We start from the raw sequence: 21,150 nt of genomic DNA on the forward strand, positions 1-21,150 counted from the left end.
ACCTTGTTATGTCTGAACTGCGGTCGACCTCCCGGACCGCTCCAATAGGTGCCGGGTCGGCTCGCAGGTTGACGTGACCTCACGTCGGCTAACGGCTCAGCGACCACGCCCCTGGCCCGAGTGGTCATGACGTGCTCAATGCCGTGTAACGATTGCAATTATAGTACGCCAAGGGCTTATCGGCGCATCTTAATGTTGTGCTAAGCAGTGGGCTGATTAGAAGCGCCGCGCCTCTAGTGATTCGCTGATGATCTCGATAGGGCGCGTCGGCTCACCGTTCGACAGATTACAAGTCATTAGTCAGCAGGTGTTGGGTGGGCTCGATTTCGCCGTCTGTCGTCGGTCGGCTGAGCCCTGCGATATCGGATTGAACCCGCCCGGGTGTCGGCGCGCCGTCGGTCGTCGCGTGCGACAGAGGGTGCCGCCGTCGGCGCCGACTGCCCCGCGGCAGTCGGGGCCGTCTCGACACACCCATCGATTTCTGGCGGCAGGGCGGTCGGCCCGCGGGCCGGCCAGAGCCCCTCTAACGACCTACCAAGTCACGGCGGCTCGTGGCGGCCGCCCCCGCCCTGGCGCCAAAGACGCCAAGCCACGCGAGGTCCCGACACTATAGGGTACCGGTCGACGAGGATTGGGAATGTCCTGAAGTCGAGCCAAGCTCCAACGACCGGAGGGGCGCGATCATCGGCCTCCTGGGACCGGCTGCGCGACACAGCCGGCCGTCTCATTCCTCCGCCGCGGCCGTATAGCCTCAGAATGACTTGGGAAGGGCCGCGGGACTTTTCCCACATAGGCATGACTTCTGCCGAGGTTTCGGCTGTCTGTTCATTGTCCAGTGGCCTAAGACCGGTTTGAGTGTATCATCGCTGCGCATCGCGCGGCGGCGAGGAGCGGGCATCCCTAAGTGCGGTCGGTCGGTACTGAGCCTCAGTGAGGCCCCGTTCTACCGGCCTGCCGCCGTCTATGTGGTGTGCTCGGGTGGCATTCACCCTCCACCTGTGCCTATGGCGGGGGTGTGTCGTCCACTCTGAAGGCCCTGACTGGGCGACGCCTACTGTTACTGCGATATCGGCCGGCACTGGCGCCAGGCGCCGACCTCACCGCTGTGCTGGCCGTTCGCTGCTCGCTGCTGGCCTCTGCTCGCTCGCGCTGGCCCCTGCTGGCTGCTCGCCACTGGCGGCTGGGTGGTGTGGGCGGCAGGGCAGCCCGTCCGTCCAGTCCCTCCGCCGTGCAGAGCAGGCGTGGGCGGTGGCCTGATGCCCTACCGACCGCTGCATAGTTCATCCATCATAACTCGACTGCAGCGAGCCACCCGGTGCCGCTCGGCCATCTACATAATGTGCCGAGTAATATGTGCTCTGAACGGCACACGCCTGCGGTCGGTGCAGTCGACACGTGTGGTCGCCGAGATCGGAGCTGGCCATAATTAGGTGCCGTGGGTGTGTGTGCATTGCGGGTGAAGTACCACAGGGTGTAAGGGCGTGCTGCTCTATGTGCTGACACTGGGATTTGTGCGACAAAGGCTGAATGCAGTCTTTGCTCTACTGCAATGGCGCTGGTCATCAGTCATGCTTATGCTCGTGTTCACCTGCGTGTAATTGGATCCCATTCGATCGAGGCGTAGAACTGCCAGCAGTTATGGCTCGACGACGCGCGTTACGAATGTGTGCACTGTGCGCTTACGCCATCCTCCAGCCCATCATTATTCATGTGCTGAGTAAATGTGTGCACCTCTCACACTTTTCCTACTGTTTGCCTATCTACGCTGTCCTGGCTGTGTTGGCGCCTGTAGTAATGGCCTATTGCGTAGCCCGTCATGGGTGGTGTCGCTAAACGCTGTGTTTGACATCTGTGCCTCTGTCTGCCGCTGTCTCTGATCGCGTTTTCTCTCTCTGCTGCTGCTGTGTCCTACATGTCTCTGATCGCTGTGTTTGTGTGCCGCGGTCTCTGACTGTTGTGCCCCTGACTGCTGTCTCTGTCGCTGTCTCTGACGGCTGTCTCGCTCTCCCCTGTTTTACTGTCGTCTCTGACCATTTCCCCTGTCCTCTCCGTCAGACGCTGAAGCAGAACACGGAGGCGGAGGATGAGGACGGCCGGTCGCGGCGCAGCGACGGCTCCCAGACGGCCAGGAATAACTCGGTACGTGACTGACGTACACGCGTCCCGACAGGACTCCGGGCGGCGTCCTGACGGAGCGGCAACGCCCACGCCGCTCTCTCCGCCCCCCCCCCCCCCCCAACTCTGCCTCATTAACTTCCTTGTGTACTCCGCTGCTGTGGCTGTTTCTCGTGCTCTGCGTCTCTCGTCTTTGCGATCGGCGTGTCTTGCCTCAGTGATGGCACGGGGAGTCCTGCTTGTCCTGCTCCAGTTGTATCGAAGGAAGTAGGGTTATGCAGATCAACTTTCATGGGCACTCTATGTCCTCATGTGTCATCTGCGCTGTTTCATTATGGTATTGCATCGATCCATGAACAATCTGGCTGGTTTACCTTCCTTATCTTCTGTAGGAAGCCATATTCAGTAAGCTATCACAAGCGGTCCCGTTTCGGTGTTTTGCGCTTCTGGTTCGTACTGCATACCCCCTGACGAGAGAGTAAACCGTGTAATCGAGCTCAATCTCATGGCCTCATGGTACACGCAAAAGTCCGATCGTTTCTGCTCCAGCTGTAGCGCTATCTCCCCTGGCCGTTGACAGGGACTGGTGCAAACGACTGTTTGGCCCAAATTCGCTCGAGGCCCGCTGCATGTTTTGCATGGTCCGTCTGTGCCGGGATCGTTCCGGAACGGTGACATCAGTCCGAGTGTGGACGGTTTCAAGTCATTCAGCAGCGTGCACGGCCCCAGACGGAATTTATGTCCATCGTCCGGAGATGTGCTTACGATAGTTCAGCCGGCTCTCTGTGACGGTGCGCTTGGTGTATCAGCCTTGTTTTGGGGTTTTGAATGGAACGAAATGGCTGCAACTGATACGGGCCTCAGAACCGACCAGCAGTCAGTCGCTCGTCGGGTGAGTCATACTGGCTACACCGTGACGACCGGCGATCGCCGCACAAGCCGGCCTTCGTGACGACTGGGCCGACAAATCGCTATCGTACGACGCCTGTCTCGGCCGCCGTCCTTGGGTCAGTAAAAACGCCGCGCGGCGCACCACACCATCGCCGGACCGTCGGCGATGGACGGTGGCCGGATCGGAGTCCCCGGTCCCGGGCGTCAGCTTCATCAGTCACCTCGCTGACGTCTGCTGTTTGATCCGACACGGAGATGTTTTCGGACTCGAGAGATGACGCGACACCAGCTCGCTCTCTGCCGCTGCCTCAGTGACAGCGCCGGTGGGGAAAGTCTGACGTTCCGTCCTGCCCTGGTGTGTTCCTCAGTCCGCTGAGGTATCCCACCCGACTGGAATCGTGCCGATGGCCATGTCCTGACCGATCAGATACTGTACCGTGGTGGTGATACGGGCCATATGGACCGGGGAACTCGTGTCGTGACTTCGTGAGTCGTGTAGTACTCGGTACCAGCTGTGCTGTGTGGTTATCGGAATCGGTGTCAGCGACTGTGATTCGATTGGTAGTAATGCTGCAGCGGAGTCGTGCATTAGGCGATGTTGGCTGTTATGTGATGTTGCTAAACTGGATGCTCCGGTAGCCTCGTGAAGCGCAGATTTGGCTGTTGATTGGATTTGACGGTACTGAGAACGTCAGGTTTTTTCTGAAGCTTTCTCTGTCCAGGTGTTTGTCTCTGTTATCGAGCCATTCTAGTTACTCGTGTAACAATAGTGCTGTTATAATGGGAATTACATGTTGGTCGTTATCGTGCTCTTTGTGAAAACCTGCTCTCCTACCGTTAGGTGTTGTTCAGTTTCCGGGTGGTGTGGTGTGTTTTGTCGATTCGCTCTGACCTTTCTCGACAGACCACGTCTGTTGTGCCTTCTGCCTGCAAATGGTTACAGCACGTGTTTTGTCGGGCTCTCCGCGGGTGGCTCTCTGCTCAGAGAAAAGGCGTCAGCTTTGAAAGGACTACTTTGTGGATTGTTTGACCTCGAATGTTGAGATGAAAAATGTTGAGAACGTCAGTATACTGCCACGACTAGTTTGTAATCCTCACTCTGAGAAGCAGCTCATGGAAGGAATTCGTGCATCAGAAGACCTCAGACCTAAAGTTTTCAAAAAATTGCATGGATCAATGCTGTTTGTTAAATCCACTGGAGACATATGCCGCTGCATTCGAGATGAAGGGTGTCCGTTTTTCACCTCTACGACCCGGCAGCGTCCCTGGGGGCCGCTGCTGCTGGGGAGGTTTCGGCCGGCGGGGGGGGGGGATGGGGGCGCTGAGTCACCGGTGGAGGCCTCTCTCATCTCTCCGCGCGCTCTGCCGCCGGCTGAGTCACACGCCGACGCAGCGGCCGCCCGGGGCGGGGGCGGGGGCGGCCGCTGACCGTCAGCCACCCGGTATTCGGTCCACCGGGCCGGTATCAGGAGAGAGGAAACCTGTCGGCGCCGGAGACTATGCTGACTGTTGTGACAGGCCCCGGGTGTGGCCACGGTCCGAGCTGGCAGTCCGGTTCGTAAACAACAGCCGAGTTGTGACACGCCTGTCCTTAGCGCCGGTCTCCGCGCCCTGCGTCCATCGCGCCGGCCGCCCGCTTTGAAGTGGTCTGTTTATTCGAGCGGGCGTGGCGGGCGCGTCACGCAGAACGCACCGCCGGCTTTCACGCTGACATCAGCGCGTACTCACGTGCGAAATGTGCGTGGGTTTAGCGGGCTGTGGCGGAGCGTATTTGTGTGCGTGCTTGTGGATTCGTATTATGTTGTCTGTGACGATGCCATTGTCGTGTATGACTGTATTCAGCAACTGTTGCCGCTCGTTCAATGCTCAAATGCCGTCACGTGACTTTGCACGCTCCTCTGTTGGCAGGCTCAGAAGTCACGCTCCATGGCCACCATCCAGACCCAGACGTCGCCGTCGTCGTCGCCACGGGGCCGTCGGCACCGGCACCATCACCACCGGCACCATTGCGGCTCGGAGGGCGGCCAGCCGCCGCCGGCCCGCTCCTCCCGCACCAAGGTAGCCAGCAGTCCCTCCACAGACACACAGCGGGAGAGTCCGTCTGTTGAGCACGATGGAATTATGATAATAAATTATGATCATCTGCCACCCCACCGCGCAGCCGGGAGCATCGTTAGTTGCTGATGATTAAAGCGATTATTTCTCTCGCTGATTTACTTTTGGCGGCCGCTGGGTGCTGCTCTGACCCGATTTTATGACCGACTAAACACCCAGGCGTCATAAAGTAGCACAGTCGTTCCCCGGTGCCGGGGAAGTCATAAACGTATGGCAGTGACGAACTTTAGTGATAAAGTTACTGCAGGCAGGCGTGTCCGCTGCCCACGAGCCGGGCTTGTCTCTGAGTGATTAACTAAGTGGTCTCTGACCCGGCCTGCCGGTCTGGTCTGTTTTTTAGCTGGGCGGAGCGACGCTCAGTGGCCGTTAGAGAACGTGACCGGGAGTGTGCCATCGTGAGCGGTACTGGGCTCAGTGTGTCTGAGACCTCAGCAGCTGCAGCTGCGGCAGCGACCCGCTGAGCCATCTGCCGGCATTTGTCCATTGTCGGCGTGGCACGACGGCCGGCGGCGGCGGCGGCGCGCGTGCTGTGCACCGTGCACCCCGCCGGCTGTGCAGCGGCGCCGTGCACGGCACGTGTTGACGGGCGCGGCGCCCGGGCCGGTCCCGCCGGGCCGGAGCCGCCGCGATGCCGACACCGGCGACAGGAATAGCTGCCCGTCGGGCGGCGCGCGGTCGTCGGTCCTCTGTACCCCACCGTTCCGCCGCTGTCTCGGAGACGGTGCGTGCCCGACTGAGGGACCCGCCGCCGACTTCAAAAGCCGGCGAGCATTTCCGGACGGCCGTCGGCGGCCCGGCCAGCTGGCAGACGTGCCCCGCACGATCGTGTGAGACGGCGACACGTGCGCGTCCGGACGCGCAGAGACAAAAACGAGTCGTTCATTGTTGCCGGCTGCTGGCTCGGCAGGTCGTCGTGACTGGATGGGATGCGTTCTGTGTGTGTTATTTACATTAGGCGATGTTGTAGTGTGGATTGTCGTCATATTTGTCGCCTGTGCTGAGTGGCTGTTGACACGAGTGGTTGAAGTGGCTGATCTTGATGACCGCCCTGTTCACAGTCGCTCACAGCCGGTGCCGCTGAGCGCTCGCAGCCGGCGAACGGTGCCAGGTGGCCGCAGTGAGCTCCGTCTGCGTAATCCGGAGTGATGACTCAGAGGGTTCACACTCACGCACCTCTTGCAGAACCGGCTGCAAAAATAGTCACGCACAAGGAGCTCCAGTGGCCCGGAAAAGTCGGGTCGCTGGCTCACTGTTGTTTTTGTTCCTGTACATGAGGCCCCTGGCACGGTATGTGATGATCATCCATCTCTGTCACTGACGATTTAGTTTCATTAACGTTTCGTTTGCCCGTTAGTCATGTTTTGCAGCCCAGTTTATATATGATGTCCGTCGGCGGATTGGGGCCCCGGACTTGTTCCTGTTTGCACACCGCCCGGCCGGCCGCCGCTGCTGCAAACGGTCTCTTCATTCCAACTGAGTCCGATGTGGGCCCGCCCTGTTGGAGTGCACAGCGCTCTGTTCATGGTATCGCCTCTTCTCATGACCGCCTGGCCTGTTTATGTCATCAGCGTTCATCAGCGGCGGCGCCGGGCGTGCCCGGCAGTCACCCGGCGCCTGGGCGCGGCCGGGTCGTCACCGACAGCGCGGCCTTCCCGGCGTGACGCGGCGCGGAGCGGCCGGGCTGTGACGGGCGTCCCACTGACCGGCCGCCGCCCCGTGTGTTGCAGGACGCGTCGTCTCGCCACTCGGCCGTGTCGGACGGCGCCGGCAGCCAGACGGACTGCTCCCAGCGCAGCTGCCGCTGCAGGCCCGCCTATGCCACGCTCGAGTCGCCCACCAAGCCGATGCCGCTGCCGGCCGGCCGCAGCGGCGGCGGCGAGCGACGCTCCTGCCGGCCGGCCCCAGCAGCGCTCACCAAACAGCGCAGCTTCGAGTGCGAGCGACCGGCGCACGGCACGACCGGCAGCGCCGGCTCCGGCTCCGGCAGCGGTATGCCGCTGGAGCGCGCTCGCGACACGCCCCTCTCGCGCAGCTACAGCTTCATGCAGCGCCGCGACCGGGCCGTCGACGACGACGCCATGCACGAGCGGTTCCTGCTGGGCGGCCTGCGCAGCGTCGAGTCGACGCCGCAGCCGCGCCGCCGCTGGGAGCCGCCGCCGCCGGCCGGCAGAGACGCCAGCGCCGGCGTCGACTCGCTCTGCACGCCGCTGATGAACCGCAAGCCGGGCGGCGGCCGGCCGCGCTTCCAGCTGGACGTGCTGCGCTCGGCGGGTGCCGACAGCGACTCGAGCGGCAGCCCGCCGTCGCCGCAGCGGCCGCTGTTCTCGCCGGGCCGGCGCGCCGGCCGCACCTCGGCCGACAGCTCGCCGCACTCGCAGTTCGACTCGGGCGTGGTGTCGACGTCGACGACGGCGGGCAGCCAGCGGTCGGCGGGCCGCGACGCCGCCCGGCCGGCCGCCGACGAGCCCAAGCCGGTGATCGTACACGGCGTGACGGCGCGGCCGGAGGAGGTGGCGCCGCGCTCCGGCGCCGCCGACTACTTCTTCGACCCGGCCACGCAGGCCAACCTCATACCGCTGCACCAGTACATTCTGGAGCAGGCCAAACTCTCAGGTGGGTATAATGCAGCGCTCGATTTAATGAAGCGGTCGGGCCCTCGGACAGTCGATAATTACAGACCACGAGCATGATTGGTTGGCCCATAGCTGTCTTGATCAGCATGCATTTCAATAGGCACCTCAATACGGCCATGGGTCTAGTGGTGCTTCTTATGTATGTCTTATTTACTGCTGGGGTGTTTTAAAAGGGTGAATGGTAGACTACATAAAGCCTATACGATACACCTCCATTGCAACCTCCTAAACTAAGCCTAAGTTTTATTCTCCTTGCGCAAAGAGTAATAGCAGGCATTGCCCTACATCTGGCTAATGTGCAATTAAACGGTCTTCAGCGACGAGAGGCTGTTGCTGATTGCGAAAATGAATTTCCCAACGTATTAATGCGAAAATGAATTCACAGCGTCATAAAATGCCAGTGGCCGTTTGCGACACGTTTCGTCTCGACTATCGCCTTTGTAAGCCGAAGTGTTCATTTAATTAGAGGACCGGGCTATTAGCGTGACGTTTGTCGGACTGTTATGGTAATTAACGGCCATGGGTGTCACGGATGGCCCGTGGAGCCATAATTACCAGCCTTATCTGCCCGGTGTGCCAGTTTCCGACAAATGTGATGGGCGACTCTGGTCGGACATGAGTCTTGGTGTCAAACACACGGTCAGAGAACACACTCCAGTCAATACACCAGATGCAGTTCTGGTGTGAGAGCTCAAAACAGCCCGGCCAAACACCCAGTGATGGATCCAGATGGCGATGACACGGCGCTGTGCACGACTGGTAATCGCCGAGCTGCGGCACCCGCTCGCCATTGAACGCTGGCTGCAACTGGGACTCGCGCCAGTTAACGTAATCGGCCGCATTGGCCGCGGCAGTTAGCAGAAGTGGCGCTTTATGGCTCTCTGATGGGGCGTTTGCGGGTGGATGGATGGCAAGGGATCGCAAGGGACAGTTGTCTCCTCATTCAGGCAGGATAATGGTGTAAGACTCCTCTTACAATGACATAGTTTTGACCCACAGCCTCATCTCAGTGCTCCTATTGCGCTTAATGAACTTTGTAGTTAGCTATGACTTAGTTTGTTTATAACTAGGAGGCGGAGACAGGGAGTTGCCAGGGTACCGTTTCAGCCCTGACTCGGCTCGCTTCGCCTCAGGGTACCTTTTCGGCCCTGACCTGACCCTCTTATCTCCAGGGTACCGTTTCGACCCTGACGTGACCCACGTCTCCGCAGGGTACCGTTTCGGTGACACACTCCAGGATGACCGCGACAGCTGGCGCAGCGAGGACTCGGGTCCGGCGGACGACTCAGACGAGTTTGCTGACGACGAGGGGGTCAGTAACGCCGACTCGTCCGGTCTGGACGACTATCTGGAGGAGGACGACCGCTACCAGAACTTCATTCTGCCGCCGCACCTCCGCAACCGGCAGAAACTCAACGGTGAGCGCCGGAGGGCTGCTACGGGGAGCGGGCGGGTGGGAAGAGTGAATACACTCGATGGAAGTGTCATATGGTTAGCGACAATAAGATGCGCTGAGTGCTCTTTTCTTTCCATTCCGTTGACTGGTTGGACTGTGGTGGTTTGGTTCTGCCCTGAACTGCCGCCGCGCCGTGTGACCGGTGCTGCCCCCTGTCGGCAGGTCGGTCCGAGTCGGACCTGGTGGACGGTGTTGTCGGCGGGGGCGGGGGCGGCACCCTGCCCCGGCTGCCAGCCGCCTCCCCCGGCCCGCCGCCGTACGCCCCCGTCTCCCGGCACGCTTCTCTGAACCGCGGTGGCGGCGGCGGGGGCGGGGGCGGCCGGGGCTCGCTGCCGCCGCCGCCACTGCCGCTCGTCACCTCTCTGTACTCGCCGATCGCCGAGCGGACCGGCCCGGCGCCGCCGCCGCCGCACCTGTTTGGCGCCGAGCCGCCGCCGCCGCCGGCCACCGGCATGCTGAGTAGGCTGGCACAGGTGAGGTGGAGCTTCCCTATTTGCTCAGAATCGCCTCTTCGGTGAAATTTAATCGTCTTTGCAAAATGACGAGGCGCTTCGAAAGGAATTCGGGTATATGCCTCAGTAGTCAGTAGCCTGGCTTTTGTTAGGAGATTTGGCGTACATAAGCTGAACGGGTGGTAGGGTTTAATTGGAAACTGCAGCTGACGCTGCTGGCCAGATGAGCAATGTGCTACAAGTGCTCTTTTCTGGATATTGAATTGCTGCGTTACCTAGCCGTTCTGTCGAGTGATTGTTTCCTCTGAGCCCCTTTCTCCTCTCATCTCTCTGCCCTCTTGTTATCGTACATATAGTCTTCTTTCCGCTCGTCTCTCGTTCTTGCTTGTCCTATCCTCACTACCTCAGCGTCCCCTTCGCTCATGACACCCCTTTCATTCCGTCCGGCCAGCCCACTCACGTAGTTCGCCCTCCGTCCGCCAGACGTCGCAGTCGTCGCTGGCCAGCAGCTCTGCCAGCACACTGCCGGACCGGTGCTCTTTGCCCGGCCCCGGTCCCGCCGGAGACACCAGCGACATCGAAAAGTACGCCAAGGATAACCTGAACCTGCACAAACGCGGCATCTTCCGCAAGAAGAACACCGTGCGCGATATGCTGTCCTGGTCAAAGGTTCGTACGCGTGGAAGGGGAGCGGTTTGCGTGCCGGTTGGGGGTTTGGTAGGACTCGGTCGAAGGGAGCCAGGCTTGTGGTGTTTCTGAGATGGACGTCTGTGATGTCGTTGACTGTGACTGATTGGGGGGGGGGGGGGATACTCAAATGACTCCGTAAATAACAATAATCATATCGTGCAATGTAGTTACATACTTAGTGCAGATGGATGGTAGGGATTGGACTATAAGGGTCGATCCTGGTACCCTGCAGAGGACTATGACAACCACTGTCACTATGTAGAAATGTGATTCTTTGTTCCAAAGCGCTTCTCGTGTAAATGTAGTGTGAAGTATATTCTGTGGGATTGATCTTCAACAATTTTTGGGAAGTCCGCAAGGCAGTTAGATGCACTGGTCGAGGTTCTTTGCTTATCAAAATGATGCTGTAAACAGTTGCCAGCCCATACACTATTGTCGTATAATTGAGCTTTACTAAATACTTAACACTGGTAGTTGTTCTTTCTGTAGCGTTTCATTGAAGTTGATGTTTTAATTCCAAACAGATCCCATAACAGTGCTCTCTGTTGAATTCTTAGTGAAACGGCTTGTTTAATGCCCACCTGCATGTAATGTGTGCGCGCCTACCGACCTTTAGAGCCGCAGGATAAGCGATGACTAGCTCTCTGCTTGTTGAATGCGGTCCAATGTCGGCTATTATGAGAAGGCTCACATGCGGAGTCTATTCTTGTCCCATCCGCGCGGCTGTAAGGGGACAATAATGAAATGACTTTATGGCCGTAAGGGCTCCGGACGCCATCAGACCGCTCGACAGAGCGCTGAACTCGATTCTCTATCTACATCAGGCGCTGGCCATTCGGCGCTACTGCGTCATTTGGCTGGTCGAGATCGGATTCAGTGGGTCCTGGACGAGTTTGACATTCACTGGCGGTACGGAACTTGGCACATACACCTGATTACTCGGGGCTATTTGCATCATCATGAACTTAACCGGCGACCGCTGGACTCAAACTAGCCTGCAGGGCGCCGATGACCACTGTAGTCCGGGCGCCCCCCCCCCCCAAAAAAAAAAAAACAAACAAACAAACAATTCATCGTCATCATCATCATCATCATCAAACTAGCCTGCAGCGCAACCGCTGAGCACAGTGTGGACTGTGTGGTTACCCTTCGAGTTAATTATGATCTGTGACGCCGTCTGTATCCGTCTGTCGGCACAGCTGAGTTCAGGCCCCTTCTAAAGCCATCTCGGACGGCAGTAAAGGCAGCGTCAGACGGTGTGTCCGAACGAGGGCGGAATGGGCCGTCGTTCCCCGCGTCTGCCACCGGCTTAATCAGTCGTTTAATCTCTACTCCGCGCCCGAAGTGCTCAGACTTGATGGGGTCTTACGAACACTACTTTGTTCCGAATACGCCACTATGCGAGGAGTTTTCTATGGTGGTAATCTATCTAAAGGAGCTTTGACGTGTCTGGCCCAGTAATGCCGCACACAAAGTACGGTGTAACGCTCTCCGGGCGGCTTAGGGTAGAATTTATGCGTCGGCTATAGTTTTCATGGTTATTTGTAGCATTTGAGGACGATGAACGTAAACCTAAGAAATCTCATGAATTTTCCATGGCAGTTTGGTCGCGTACTTTTCTCATTTTTATGTGCGCCATAGCTGTGCCTCTAGATTAGTTCCGTGAGTAATCAGTATTTCAATCCTGGAGTGCTGATGGACTGCGTTTATTCAGTTCAGACATACTGCGGGAAGTTTCGGAGGCCCTCCCTCGACTCTGAGGCCCGCGTTATTAGATTTTATTTCGTTTGTTAATTGTCACACCAGGATTCCTAAGCTCCCGTCGACCGTTCTGTGCGGTATTCAGATATTGTATTCCCGGAAGTACTCTCTGACTTGTGATGATGTCCGCCTAAAACTTTCCGAGAACAGACGTGCGAGTTGAACAGGTGCACTAGGAGACCTGCGCGCCCCTGAACGTCGTCCTGACAGCGTTAGGCAGCCGGGTATTTCATCAGCTGGGAGCGATACTGTGGACCGGGGAGCCTGACACTAGAATCAATATTTTCACGCCAGCCATAAACGCTGTCAACCGAATTTCCTTGCGGTTGTTGTGTGAGCTGTGACTCAGAGTACGACTTCACTCACTGCTGTCAGTGGCCATCTGCCGGTATCGAAACTGTGAGCGTTTGAACTCCGGCGGTGGCCCTTGTTAGTCTGTTTGAACGCGTTATTTCTGTGGCAGCGATGAATTGACCCCCACCGGCCGTTCCAGGACCCCATCAGCCAGCCGATGATCTGCACACTGGATAAGGCGCTGAAGAAGGACGCCTGCGAGGTCTACAAGCTGATCCAGATCTACATGGGCGACCGCAAGGCCAAGCCGGGCATGACGCTGAACAGCGTGGGGGCCGAGCTGGCCGGTCTGGGCTGGAGCAAGCCCGGCCTGCGGGACGAGATCTACGTGCAGGTGTGCCGTCAGACCACGGAGAACCCGCGGCGCGACAGCCTGCGCCGCGGCTGGGAGCTGCTCGCCATCTGTCTGCAGTTCTTCCCGCCGTCGGACAAGTTCGCCAGCTTTCTGGAGGGCTACATCGCGCGCCACCGTGACCCGGCTATCGAGCACCCGGAGCTGGCCAAGTGGCCCGTGCATGTGAGTGTGCCCGGACCACTGGCCGGGGAAGGAGACTCAATCTCCGCGGTGTCCCTCCCAATCTATTAGAACAGTGACCTTTGATGTAACCGAGTGAATTGAAGTTGGGCGGGTTATTTATGTTTGGCCAGGTTTAGTTCAATGTCTCGAATGGGAAGCCCTGAGTGGTTCAGAAATCCCCGGCCAATTGGTTCCATCTTTGGTCACATGGTCGATCTGGCCGGCTCGCGGCGCGGCGGTGTGCTGTGGGGTCCGTCCCTGTCAATGCCGAGCAGTCTCAGACAGCCGCTCCTCTACCCGTTCACGGCGCCGTCTGCCGCTGTCACTTCCTCATTCGGAGCGGATTAGCGTCCATTTCACGGCTGCGGGCCGGCGCTTGACGCTGAGCGTCCCAGGCACTTTTCACCGCCGCGCCGAGGCCTGCCGATCCCCCGGAGACCCTCATAACGGCGGCAGCGGCAGTGACACCGCCCGGGGCGGTTCGTCGGACCGTCATCGGAGGAGTCTCATATCAGGAGCCGGCACCGCCGTGAAAAGACCGAGACGGGGCTGCACCAAGGCAGCCACTTGGTATTCTCATGGTCGCACGACGTTATCGCTTAGACGTTGCTGGTACGAAATCTCAAGCTGAAAGTCGTGGTCTGAGGTTATCTATTTTGATACGCAGCCTCGGTGGCCCGAAGCAGATCCGTGTTTTTAGTGAAGGATAGCGTGATGTTCACGATGTGTTATATGATTGTATGAGAGTATTAGTGTATAAATTATCGTTCGGTTTCCCCTTTCAGTCGCTGATACAAGTGCAGATATCGCACTACGCCAAAATATGCTGCCAAAGACTAGAGCGGAACCTGGGTAAGCGGAATAACCGGAAGCCAAGTCTGGAAGAGATCGACTTAGCTCGGGTGAGTTCTCGGTGGATTATTCTGGTTTATTGTCGTCACATTGTTGACGGTCTCAGTGGAGCTGTGCTTTATCGCGGATGTACAGCCGCGCCATGATTAATGAATACGATTACTGTATGATATACCAGCCAGCAGTCATTGCCACACATGATGCGGTGCCGCGAGCTATGGCTCGGTGATTTGATTTATTGTACGCTGCTGTCTGCCGCCGCTGTATTTGGTTGTTGGCATCCGGTGGTAGTGTGTGCTAGATTCATGGCGATGTTTCTTTATGATGAAGGTGGTACAAGTCGAAAACATGCCCTCACGACTGGGTGCACGTATGTGATATTTTCCCAACGCTGAGCGTGCTCAGTTCCAGATATCCCGCTGCGGTATGTGCGATTATTTGACCCCCGGTCTGTGCGCTCAGTTCCAGATATTCCGCTGCGGTATGTGCGATTATTTGACCCCCGGTCTGTGCGCTCAGTTCCAGATATTCCGCTGCAGTATGTACGGCAGCACTCTACAGGAGGTGATGGGCATCCAGCGGGACCGGTTCCCCCACCGGCGCCTTCCCTGGATCATCACTACTCTCACAGAGGAGGTGCTGCGACTGCAGGGCGCCCAGACCGAGGGTATCTTCAGGTACGCCCTCACACGGAGCCCCACACACACGGGGTGTGGGACACAGTCAGTGAGCGCCGCCCGATCGATCCGCGGACCCCTCGCCCGTCCGATATTGTGAGATCTCACTGAGGAACTCGGCAGCCCGCTCCCATTGAGCGCCGGCTGGATAATCAGACTTCCATCCGGCGCGAATCCGCCCGTCTGGCCGTCGGTCGGACCGGCCGGCCGGCTGTCATTGAGCGCAACAGCGCGCGCCGACGGACGTCCAACGACGTGGCCGAGCACGGTGGACGTTAGTCGGCGCGACTCATGAATTATACATGCGAGGCGTCTCGGCGTCGGGCTCCGGTGACGCTGTCGGTCCGTCGCCTGGGTTTGCTGTTGAGACTCTGGCTGGTTGGAGGGTGTTGGTACGGGTGAACGGGGTAGCGGAGACAGCTAGGGTCGGGGAGGCCGGCCGGGTGGAGCTGTGTAGATCTGGGCGACGTAGTAAGGGTCAGGGATCGTCCGGGGCGTGTGCTTGGTAGACCGTAGTATGTGTATATGGTGACAGGGTTCATCAGAGTGTGAACTAGTCTGTTGGTCGTGCCATCTGTGGGTTTATAGTTCACGGTGTATCGGCACCTCTGTGAGGCTTGTCTGACCCGAGGACGTAGTCATTAGTCACTTCAGTACTGGGCATGAGCTTGTCAATGTAGTTCCCATTCAGTTTACCTTGTAACGCTGAGCTTTGTCCGACCCTCCCCCTTCCCTCTGTGCTGGGTAGTCGACTGTACAGTGTACAGTGTATGTACAGTCAGCTGTCATTGCGCACTGATGAGTGTTGCCTGACGTCCCCCCCCCCTCCCCAGAGTGCCGGCTGACGCCGAGGAGGTGCTCAACATGAAGCTGCGCACCGACCAGTGGGAGGTACCGGAGAGCTCCGACTGTCACGTGCCGGCGTCGTTGCTCAAACAGTGGTACCGCGAGCTCTGGGAGCCGCTCATCCCCGATCGGCTGTACGCCAGCTGCATCGACAGCTGCTCGGAGCCGCGCCAGCTGCTGGAGCTGGTGCAGCAGCTGCCCGACATCAACCGGCTGGTGCTCACCTACCTGGTCCGATTCCTGCAGGTGAGCCGGGGAGCAGAGGGAAAGAAAGGAGGAGAGAGGGAGGGAGGGGTGGGTAATGAGGGAATGAATGAATGAATGAATGAACGGATAAGGGAATGCGAGACGTGAGAGACATGAGAGACAACAAACGAGAGAGGAGGCAGTAGATCTAGATAGGGAGAATTATTAAGCACAGCGTTCTATATATGAGGTTCTTTTGTATCTCCGTTGTCGGCTAAGGTTAGACCACAACATTAGCAATGCCCAGAACCCTCGAGTTGCGCTGGATACTCGGTTTCACGAAGCTTTATTTCGAGCACAGAATGTTTGTATTTCCAGTTACCTGACGTGTTACCTTTTCGTTGAGTGCGCGCGAATGATGAAATCCTGCTACCTCTTGAGTCTTGACACTTGCAATTTATTTGTCCATAAGGTCGGTGCTTGGAGGTGTATTTTTATTTTTATTTTTGGCCTTGTGACCTTTGCGTTTGAATCTGGGATTCTTACATGCACCTCTTTCGTTCCTCGCAGTTGTTTCTATGGCTGTAACCATCCGACTATTTTTGTTCTATTTGATTATTATCATGACAGCTCTAAGTTTGCCGTCTCATTGAGTGTCTCGTTTCATTTCCCTTTCTCTTTCGACACCGAGTTTTATGAGGGCCCGTTCAGGGGGCCAAAATGGACCACATCCGCCCGAGGAGCTGGGAGGCACGTGGGCGCACGATAATCCCTTATCGAAAACTTTTAATTCGCCATACATCGCTCTAACCCTCCAGAGCGGACTTTGATGGGTGGGATTTAAAAACACGTCAGATTTATGGAGGTATCACCGAAACCGTCAGCAATAGCAAAATGAAACCACGGACAGCTATCGTGTGCATCCACAAGTATTACCTGGATTATAATTATAATCCTGGAGCTTGATTTGCAAAATGGTCTTGCCTGACCTGGCCCCGTAAAGATGGAGAGCTTAGGAAGTTGATTAACGATTTGTGCAATCATTTACCCGCTGTTCATAGGCCCACGTCAAATTCAAGCTGGCATTGGCCATTTTTTCCAATCACATCCTGCAATCCACCTCTCCGTGACTCCAGAATGTCTGTATCGGCGTCACGTTTGGTTTGCATTACACTCATCGATCATTTGCATTGTACTCATCGATGCGCCATTGCTCGATCAATGCCGTTTGGGTCTCGAGCTGGTCGGCACTCATATGACCATCAAAATCCCCTGCGTCGTACGCCTTATGCTATACATAGACATTTTGACAGCCTATTAGCGGCGAGGTTAGATTATGGCGTGGGCGTAGGTCTACTGGGAATCCCAGTCTCCTTGCGCAGAGCGCATTTGGGTGACCAGAATCTCCCATATGGACAGAATCTCGCATATGAAATTATGGAAATGTGATTTAAATGCGGGATCATGCGCGTTCTTCAAAAGGCTACAGCAGCTCAGTGGGTGCTGGTTTCTCGTTGGTGACGGCGTCTTTCGCTTCCCTCCTCACGTATACGATCTACTGAGGTGTGCGACTGGCGAGTGGTCCCGTCATGTTGATTCCGTGGAGAGCTGCTGCCTGCTCGGTTGCCACCCGTCGGACAGGACAGGACTTGTTCATAGTTCACATACCAAACAGCAAATTGGATAGTTTTCAGCTCATTTCTTGGTGTCGGCTGTGAGCAGTTTTCCCAGTAAGCATTGTTTCGAAGGCAGACAAGAGGAGATGATGAAGACTACTGTAAACGTGTGCTGCGCTCTCTAAGGGGATGATCATCGGCGTCTTTACGGTGGTTTTCGACGGACGTCGCTCTGTGCCTGCTCGCAATCAACGCCCCCGCGTTTGGCCTAGTTACTTGGAGACACGTGGCTGTTACGTTATGCCCGTTGCCGACCGTATTGGTGAGCTGACGGCCGGCGGCTGTCGGGCTTCAATCTCACCGTCATCGAATATCGCCGCCCGCCCGTGGCTGCTCTGTTGTCTGAGGGCGATGGCGGTCGGTGGGTTGTCTGAGGGCGGTGGCGGTCGGTGGGTTGTCTGAGGGCGGTGGCGGTCCGTGCGTTGTCTGAGGGCGCCGGCGGCCCATGGCTGTCGGTTGTTGGGCGAAGGCCACCCTATAAGCATCTTTCGGCGGAGTGAGATATTATCGACTATCAACTGCCTGAGGGAGTAAAGTCTGAGCGGCGGCCGGCTCTGCCAGGACCCCGGTTAGCGGTGCGGCTCCAGCTCCATATCCGTGGTGTTACCCCAGTACTCACCTTCTGGTGCGGTGCCGATCTGTCCCGCTCGCGATAGCCGTATCCATTCGTGTCCTGTCGGCCGCCTGAGAGAGGACCCAACCCACTGGATACAGGCGGTGAGCGTGCGTTCGACCCTCGACACGTCGTCACCACGCCGGGGCTAGATTCCCATTTTGTCCGTGACGGCTGCCTGAACGAATTCGAATCGCCCGTGGAGGTTATTCGCCAGTCGTCACTCAGCGGGGCGTCTGCAGCTTAGATGAGGGTTGCAGCCCTCCGCTGGCGGCTAGCCCTTGTTTCAGCTGACGACAGTCACCGTTCCCGCGCGACCCGACAGCGGCACTCCAATCGACACGCACCAGGAGTGATGGTGCGTCGAAACCGAAACTCATAATGGAATGGTGAACTCGAGGGTTGTGAACTCGCCGAACTTTTGCACGGTGTGAATAATCCATGATTAACGATTTGAGGTCGCGGCTTTTCATGCCAGCTGTGGTCTCTGGTAAGAGCTGTAGCCGGTCAGTCGTTATTACTTCTTTCTTTATTGCACATTAATTCAAGGCACAATAATGTTAAATATTTTTGTGTCGTTAAATTTAAGCTTGCTGGAGCAGAAGGATCATTACTTTACCTTTCAGGACATATACCATTGCCCAGACCACTGTTCCACGATATTGCTATTGTAGCTGCTGAAGCGGCTCCGATTTCACCGTCGACTGTCCAGGGGCCGGCCCGCCGGGCGTTGGCCCAGGTATTTATTGACGTCTGGCTGCTGGTCACTGCCCCCCGCCGCGATGGGGCAGTGGGTGGCCAACGCTGATAAGGTTCTCAGACTTCTGTAGAAATGCGCCAAGTGCGTTCCCTGAACCGAGCTTGCTGCATCGAACATCTGCGCTCTGAAATGGGTGCTCAGTGCCGTAAGACGTCCGGTCTGTGAAGTGGATGATGAATTATTCCGGCCCACGTACTGTATGTATGCGCTGACGATCAATCGCGACACGTGGATTGCGTGCTGCGTGCTCACTATATCGGGAACGCGTACCTACCGGCTGCTGTGTGAACATGGACTTTAAGTTGTATCTAGCGTGCTAAGTCGTATATGGATCATATAGTTACTTATGGAAATATTCGCTGGAAGTTGTATGCTGCCCTGTTTTGTTTCATGTCTGTCTCATCGACCCTGTCATTGGTCCCATGGTTTAGCGGCGGGCGAGGCAGGGCCGAGCCACTGGTTCCAGATTTCATTCCATGTTTTGTATGTGTCTACCTATGTCCCCAGTTCGGTGGCTAAGCGTGCGCGGGTCGGCGCATCCTCCTCCGCCCCCGACATCTTGGCCCCCCGCGCCACCACTGACCATCAGTAGCCGGTGCAATGGGCGTCTGGCCGACCGACGGCTGGTCAGTGGCTCGGCCGTGTTCTGTTCTGCGCCCGCCGGATCCTCAGTCCGCACTGACACGACACGCACCGCTCTGCACATATATTGCCGGCTCGGACGGCACGCACACCTTGACGGCTCGCTCGACACTGCCCGCTCTCCGCCGGCGCCGGCCGGCGGCCGCTCGGCGGGCCAAGGCCGGGCCCTTCTCATAACGGGGGATGCGGGCCCGTATCATAACACCTCCCCCCAAGACCTTCGCTCTAACAAAAGCATACCTTGATATGTTAGACGAATGTCTTCAAACAAAAGTAATCTCCGTTAAGCGAAGCATCCATCAAGGAAGACGAGAACTATTGCGCGATACAACGAAATGCAGTTACAGTGACAAAACACATGTCGGGGCATTCGCAGCGTGCACACGCTATCACTCATATGTGTTGGTGTCCCAGCGGACTTGCAGTCGCTGCGGCTCACGACGCTGGCGACCACTTTGACGGGGCTCCGCCGCTTGCGTCGCCGCCGTTCGGCGGGCGGGCGGTTGCTGCAGCGCCTCCCGCCGGGTCGGCGGCGCCCGCGCCGCGCTGGGAACCTCCGGTGGCTGCGGCTCCGCGCCGCTGGCCAACATCGGGCGGTGTGGTCTCAGGAAACGCCTGTTTCTCCAATATATGCGGCCGCTTGGCATCTTTACAAGGTAGGTGCGGCGCTGTCCCACGCCGACGATCACACCTGTACGGTCCCAGCGGCCGTTCTCGGTGTTTTGCACGTCGACGCGGCAGCCGACGCGCAGTCCAGAGAGGGGGCGCGCTGTGGCGTCGTGACGGCGCTGTACGTCGTCTCGGAGGTCGGCCGCCCTCGCGTCGCACGCGTCGGCGGCGCGCTGCCATTCAGGTGCGTAAGCTCGGTGATGGGTCGGCACGCCTGACCGCAGCGGATGACCAAACAGCGTCTGGGCTGGTGACCTGCCGTCGGCCCGTGGCGTGTTTCGCAGCTCGAGGAGACCTCGGTCGAGCTGATCGTCGTCCAGCCGTCCGCTCGCCGAGGCAGCCACGATTATTTTCTTCACCGTTTTCACGGCAGCCTCGGCGTGACCGTTGGATCTCGGGTACCGTGGGGATGACATCTCGTGGCGGACTTCCCACCGGTCCAGAAATCGCCGGAGCGTGGAGGAGGCGAACTGCGGTCCGCCGTCTGTCCGCAGTACGGTGGGAACACCCGTCTGAGAAAACAGCCGCCGCAGCTGCTTCACCAGGTGGTCCGCCGAGGCCGTCCTGGGGCAGACCGTTACATACGGCCAGCCTGACAGTCTGTCCACGTACACGAGGTAGGTCCGGCCGGCGACATAAAAATAATCTGCCGATACCGACTCGAAAACGCGGCTGGGGAGATCGTCTTCCACCCATAAGGGTTCATTGCTGTGACTGGCAGCGAGCTGCCTGCAGCTCTGGCATGCAGAGACGGCGTTGCATATGTCCCGGTCAATCCCCGGCCAATACACGGACAGCCGTGCGCGGCGTTTGGTTTTCTCCATTCCTTGGTGAGAATCATGTAGTCGGTCGAGAACGTTGCGGCGTAGACTGGCCGGAATCACGAGCCTCGCTCCGTAGACGACGAGCCCGTCGTCGACCGCCAGCATTGAGCGGACACCCCAGTAGGGCCGCAGAGCTGGTGCCACTTCGTGTCGGTGGTCGGGAAATCCTGCCAGGATGACGTCACGGAGGGCTCGGTACTCGGGATCGCGGGCGGCTGCCGCTCGAACCGAGTCCAGAGTCCGGTCTTGGAGCGGAGCGACCAGGGCACCGTCCTCGGAGGTCGCGCTCAGAGTAGCGACCACGGCGTCGTGCAGTGCCTCCGTCACCTCCGCGACTTCGTCTCCCGTTGCTGGGTCGGACACTGGAGCGCGTGACAGGGCGTCCGGGATGCAGTGTGAGGCCCCCTTTTGCCACACAGCA

At 58.0% G+C, this 21,150-nt stretch overlaps 1 protein-coding gene across 2 annotated transcripts in view; it reads left to right on the forward strand.

Moving 5' to 3' along the window:
* Positions 1-21,150, forward strand: part of LOC122372788 (rho GTPase-activating protein 39-like) — a 68,982-nt gene that overhangs the window by 41,856 nt on the left and 5,976 nt on the right. For both annotated transcript variants that reach the window (XM_043350361.1, XM_043350360.1), the window contains exons 4-13: positions 2,056-2,139; positions 4,915-5,064; positions 6,849-7,734; positions 8,966-9,172; positions 9,373-9,683; positions 10,146-10,331; positions 12,607-12,984; positions 13,770-13,886; positions 14,356-14,513; positions 15,347-15,605. In XM_043350361.1, coding sequence (XP_043206296.1) covers positions 2,056-2,139; positions 4,915-5,064; positions 6,849-7,734; positions 8,966-9,172; positions 9,373-9,683; positions 10,146-10,331; positions 12,607-12,984; positions 13,770-13,886; positions 14,356-14,513; positions 15,347-15,605 — 2,736 coding nt within the window. The remainder of the gene's footprint in view (positions 1-2,055; positions 2,140-4,914; positions 5,065-6,848; positions 7,735-8,965; positions 9,173-9,372; positions 9,684-10,145; positions 10,332-12,606; positions 12,985-13,769; positions 13,887-14,355; positions 14,514-15,346; positions 15,606-21,150) is intronic.

This window comes from Amphibalanus amphitrite, unplaced genomic scaffold, assembly GCF_019059575.1.
Source record: "Amphibalanus amphitrite isolate SeventyFive unplaced genomic scaffold, NRLGWU_Aamphi_draft 001400F_arrow, whole genome shotgun sequence".
NCBI classification, from domain to species: domain Eukaryota; kingdom Metazoa; phylum Arthropoda; class Thecostraca; order Balanomorpha; family Balanidae; genus Amphibalanus; species Amphibalanus amphitrite.